This window comes from Humulus lupulus, chromosome 8, assembly GCF_963169125.1.
Source record: "Humulus lupulus chromosome 8, drHumLupu1.1, whole genome shotgun sequence".
Taxonomy (NCBI): domain Eukaryota; kingdom Viridiplantae; phylum Streptophyta; class Magnoliopsida; order Rosales; family Cannabaceae; genus Humulus; species Humulus lupulus.
The window spans coordinates 50056102-50061454 of NC_084800.1; the positions used below are offsets into that span (position 1 = coordinate 50056102).

General features: G+C 44.4%; 1 protein-coding gene across 1 annotated transcript; it reads right to left on the reverse strand.

Annotated features, from left to right (window-relative positions):
• Positions 1-3730: 3730 nt before the first annotated feature.
• LOC133795378 (uncharacterized) lies at positions 3731-4807 on the reverse strand. The gene is made up of 2 exons (XM_062232829.1): positions 4406-4807; positions 3731-4243 (listed from the first exon to the last, which is right to left on the reverse strand). Exons 1-2 carry the CDS (start codon positions 4805-4807, stop codon positions 3731-3733), a joined length of 915 nt encoding a protein of 304 aa, XP_062088813.1.
• Between the last annotated feature and the right edge of the window lie 546 nt (positions 4808-5353).

Genomic DNA, 5353 nt, shown 5'->3' on the forward strand with positions numbered 1-5353 from the left:
CAACTTCAAGCATTAGATAATTGTTTATTTATAGCCATTGTGGTAGGTGGTTTTTTAGTACACGTGAATAATGTTACAAAGTTAGGTGAGGGTATAATTGAGAAACCCTTTTGAGTAAAAAGTTAATTGTCACGTGTCTGACTGGGTAAAATATGGTGGACAATAATGTCAAGGAATTGAATACACAAGAGAAATTTAAAAGATCGTGAAAAAATGGAAAATTGTTGTATTACTTTTGAATTGCACAGTACAACTATTAGCAATAATATTGCTTCAAAGACATTGAATTCCAAGTACGGGGTACGATTTTCCCACTACGTACATTCTTTAGAGTGTAAGACCCTCTGCCTAGTACTTTAATGATTTGGAAAGGCCCTTCCCAATTAGGCTCTAGCTTCTTCTTGTTGCCTGTGACCTTACGTAGAACCCAATCACCTTCTCGAAATGTGCGTGAGTGGACCCTTTTGTTGTAGTAGCGTTCTGTGACCTTTTGATAATTCTCTAGTCGCAATTGTGCCATTGTACGTGCTTCTTCTAGAAGGTCCAGGTTGTGCAGCAATTGAATGTTGTTTGTTGTTGGATCGGATGCGATCTCTGTCCGAAGTGTAGGTAGACCGACTTCTGTTGGGATGACAGCCTCTGTTCCATATACCATGGCGTAGGGAGATTCCCCTGTGGAGGATCTTTTTGTTGTCCTATAAGCCCATAATACTTTCGGTAATTCTTCTACCCACGCTCCTTTTTTGTCTTCCAAATTCTTCTTGATGTTGGAAGCCTCTGCTTGTCCATTGCCCTGTGGGTAGGTGACAGAGGTGAAGCTTAGCTTGATCTTGTACGTGTCGCATAGTTCTTGTACCTTCCCATTTTGGAACGGAGTTCCATTGTCCACGACTATCTCCCAGGGTATTCTAAATTGACATATAATATGCTTCCAGATGAAGGACATAGTGTCTGTTTTGCTGACCGTGACGTATGCCTCTGCCACAACACATTTTGTGAAGTAATCAGTGGCTACAAGAGCATACCGTCTTCCACCAACAGCCTTAGGTAGTTCACCTACTACATCCATACCCCATTTTGCAAAAGGCCAAGGTGCAACGATGGAGTGTAGGGTTTGAGCAGGTTGATGGATGGTGGGTGCAAACCGCTGGCATTTGTTGCATTTTTTGGCATAATCCCGCGCTTCTGTCATCATGTATGGCCAGTAATACCCGGCTATAAGTGCCTTGTGTGCCAAGCATCATCCCCCTGTGTGATTTCCACATGTCCCCTCATGTATTTCCTCTAATAATTTTTTAGCTTCTGATGGGCCCAAACACCATAGGTATGGGCCATTGAAGGATTTTCGGTACAACGTCCCATGAATCATGGAATAGCGTTGTGCCTGAAGGCGCAGAAGCTTTGCATCTTTCGGATTAGGTGGGTGCACGGAGGTGGTCAAGTATTTTATGATCGGATCTATCCAGCATTCAGGTTCTAATGAGGTTGAATAGACTTCCATGTCTTTGCTTGATCGGCTTATAGATATGGAGGACTGGCGTGTGCATCCTCCCGCAGAAGCTAACTTGGCAAGGGCATCGGCCTTCTGATTTTTCTCCCTAAGTATTTGTATGAGTTCGAACTGGCGAAAATGCGATCGTAAGTCAGTTACTAGGGCTGTTCATCAAACTGCCCAAACCGCCCGCATCGCACCACACCGCAAAAAAAATGTGGTTTGAAATTCTTCGTGGTGCGGTCGCGGTTTGAATTTTCACTAAACCGCGCGGTGCGGTGCGGTTTGCGGTTTTGAATTATTAAAATGCGGTTCAAACCGCACCGAACCGCATATTATAAAAATACTATTTTTTTATATTTATTTAAGTCTAATATGTTAAAGCCCAACCCAAAGCCCACTAATTCTATTGCTGAAAGTATTTTAGTTGTATCTTTCATATTGATGTTGGAATTTAATTAGTCTCAAGTTTGTTCTATGTTGTTTTAGGTGTGTTGCTGAAACTTTATTAAGATTATTGACTTATAGTTTGTTGTTGTTGTAACTTTATTAGTCTCAAGTTTGTTGTATTTTCTTAGGTGTTTTGTTGAGCCATTATTAAGATTATTGTATTGTTGAAAGTTTTCTTATTTTTGATTTTCAAGCTTTAGGAGTTGCTGAAATATTAATATGATTATTTATGATAGTTTAATTATTTGGCGGTAGTCCAAACCACCCAAACCGCACCACAACGCACCATTTTTTTGCGGTGCGGTTTCTGCGATTTTTTAGTTTCGCGGTGCGGGTGCGGTTTGGAAAATTAGAAAAACCGCATGCGCGGGTTGGTTTGAAAAAATGGTCAAAAACCGCACCACCCGCACCGCGTACAGCCCTATCAGTTACCTTTTGTAGAAGGCCAGCCAGGTGGGGTGCTTTGGTATCGAAATTTCCAGCCACTTGCTCTATCATAAGCTGCGAGTCGCCTCTGACAGTCAGACGTTGGATGCCCATTTCTCGTGCGAGTTCTAAACCATAGATTACTGCCTCATATTCTGCTTCATTGTTCGTCGTGGATTGCTCTAAACGAATGGCTTCTTCGATTTTGAGGCCCGAGGGAGCTTCTAATATGACGCCAATACCAGCCCCTTGGGAATTGGATGCTCCGTCAGTGTACATCGTCCACACCCATTGATCTTCTGATTCTAACAATTCTGGCAGAGCGTCAGGGGTGAACGACTGAATTTCAATCAGGAAGCCAGCGAGTACCTGTCCTTTTTTAGCTTTTCGTGGCGAAAAATGAATATCGTACGTCCCTAATTCAATGGCCCATTTAGATAACCTTCCAGAGAGGTCGGGCTTACTCAATACCTACTTCAATGGATAGTCCGTATATACAACGATGGTGTGGCTTTCAAAATATTGTCGTAACTTCTTTTTTGCCGTAAGGAGTGCGAGTGCCAACTTTTCCATCATACTGTATCGGGTTTCAGCATCCAAAAGCATCTTGCTGCAGTAGAACACTGGCCTCTGACGATTGGCTTCTTCTCGGAAGAGGACAGAACTTACAGCGAATTGTGAGACAGACAAATATAAGAATAAATCTTCATTAGCAATGGGGGAGCTCAATATAGGAGGAGAGCTCAAATAAGTTTTCAGTTCTTCCAATGCTTTTTTCTGCTCTAGTCCCCAGGTGGTGTTGGTAGATTTCTTTATGCATTGTAAGAAAGGTTGGCAACGGTTAGACATTCGTGATATGAATCGACTTAATGCTACTACTTTGCCGGTCAGAGCCTGTATGTCACGGATGGTTCGGGGCTCTTTGACTTCTGAGAGGGATGCAATCTGTGTTGGATTCGCCTCGATGCCTCTCTGATTGACGACGTAACCCAAGAACTGTCCAGAGGACACCCCAAAGACACATTTCGAAGGGTTTAATTTCATTTTGTAAGCATCAAGGATGTCGAAACACTCAGTCAAGTCGTCTATATGTGAAGAGCTTTGTTTGGACTTGATGACCATATAGTCAATATAAACCTCCATATTTCTCCCGAGTAATGAGGAAAACAGCTTGTGCATCAGCCTCTGGTATGTTGCGCCTGCATTCTTTAGACCGAAAGGCATAACTTTATAGCAATATAAACCACCCTCTGTTATGAAAGCCGTTTGAATCCGATCCTCTGATTTCATGGGGATCTGATTGTATCCAGAGTAAGCGTCGAGGAAGCTCATCCTTTCATATCCTGCCGTGGCGTCTATCATCTAATCGATCTTTGGTAGAGGGTAGCTATCCTTGGGACACACTTTGTTTAAATTTATGTAGTCTATGCATACTCTCTTTTTCCCATTCTTCTTTGGGACCACGACGGGGTTGGCAAGCCAAATGGGGTATAAGCATTCTTCGATTGCCCCTGTGCTTAGGAGCCATTGGACCTCCTCTTGTATGACTTGATTCACCTCTGGAGCGAACCTCCTCTGCTTCTGTTTGACGGGTGGGAAGTTATTGGAGATATTTAGGCTGTGACTCATGATAGAAGGGTCTATTCCGGGCATGTCATGTGGAGTCCAGGCAAAAGTTCTCATTCTGGTCTTGAGAAATCGTATGAGGGTCTGCCTCTCATCTCCAGAGAGCTTGGTACTTATCAGGATCGTTTTAGAGGGGTCAGCGTCGTCTAGACCCACTTGTTCTAAGGTATCTAGTGTAACTTGGGGTTTTTCTTGGTCTTCTTCTAGATTGATTCCTTTTAGGCACGCTGGTTGGTCCTGCTGTAATTGCTATTTGTCAGGAGAGTTGTCAGGGGAAGCAGAGCCAGAGCTATTGATTTCCTTTAAGGTAAGGAAGCACTTTTTGGCCTGCTTATGGCAGCCTTTGATGTCGACGGTGTATCGTCCGTTGAGTGATTGACACCGCATCACCTAATGTAGAGTTGAGACTACCCCCTGCATTCGGTGGATCCAATTTCTCCCCATGATGGCGTTGTAGCTTGTGGTGGAATCTATAATGAGAAAGTCTACTGACAGGGCACGTTCTGCAGCTACCACAGTTAACCGAACGACGCCCTTTGGATAGACTCTTTGGCTATTGAATCCTAAAATGGGCATGGTGGAGGGTCGGATCTGATTCTCCTTCAGCCCCATTTTCTGGAAGGCTTCCCAGAAGAGGATGTCGACCCCACTGCCCCCGTCGATCAGAACTCTGCCCAGCTGGCAGTGGTCAACTTGTAGGGAAATGACGAGTGGATCATCATGGGGTAGGTGGACGCCCTTCAGGTCATCATCGGTGAAGGTGATAACAGAGGTTGGGTAGCTTCTGTCTTCTGAAGTGACGAGATTGACCATGTGGCCTAATGATTTGTATCACTTCACTCGTTCTTCCATCCTATTATAGATTTTAGTTGCATGCTCTTGAGTATCAGTGGGTTCTACGATCCCGTGGATCATAGGGACTTGCTTAAGAGGCTCCTGGGTGCTGTCAGAGGCTGTGTGCACGGGGTCTGATGCCTGCGAAGCGGGGGCAGAAGCTGGGTTTTGCCGCGAGGCGCCTGGTCTGCCTGTCTCCTTGATGTATTGGGTAAGCCTCCCGTTCCTCATGAGGGCTTGGATCTGATTGTTCAAATTGTGGCATTCAGCGATCGTATGACCGTGATCTTTGTGGAAGAGACAGTATCTGCTTTTATCCCTTCTGTCAGATGGAGTGGTAATTTTGTAGGGCTCTCACCAGATAGGTCTGTCTTTATTTTCTTCATAAATGACTTCTTGCGGGACGGTGTATTCGAAGGATGGGTATCGTGATGGCTGTCGATCTTGTCTTGGCCTTTTTCCTTCCTTCGTATGATCTGTTTGGTTCCATTTCCGCTTGTCATCCCTAGCAGGTGGTGGAGGATT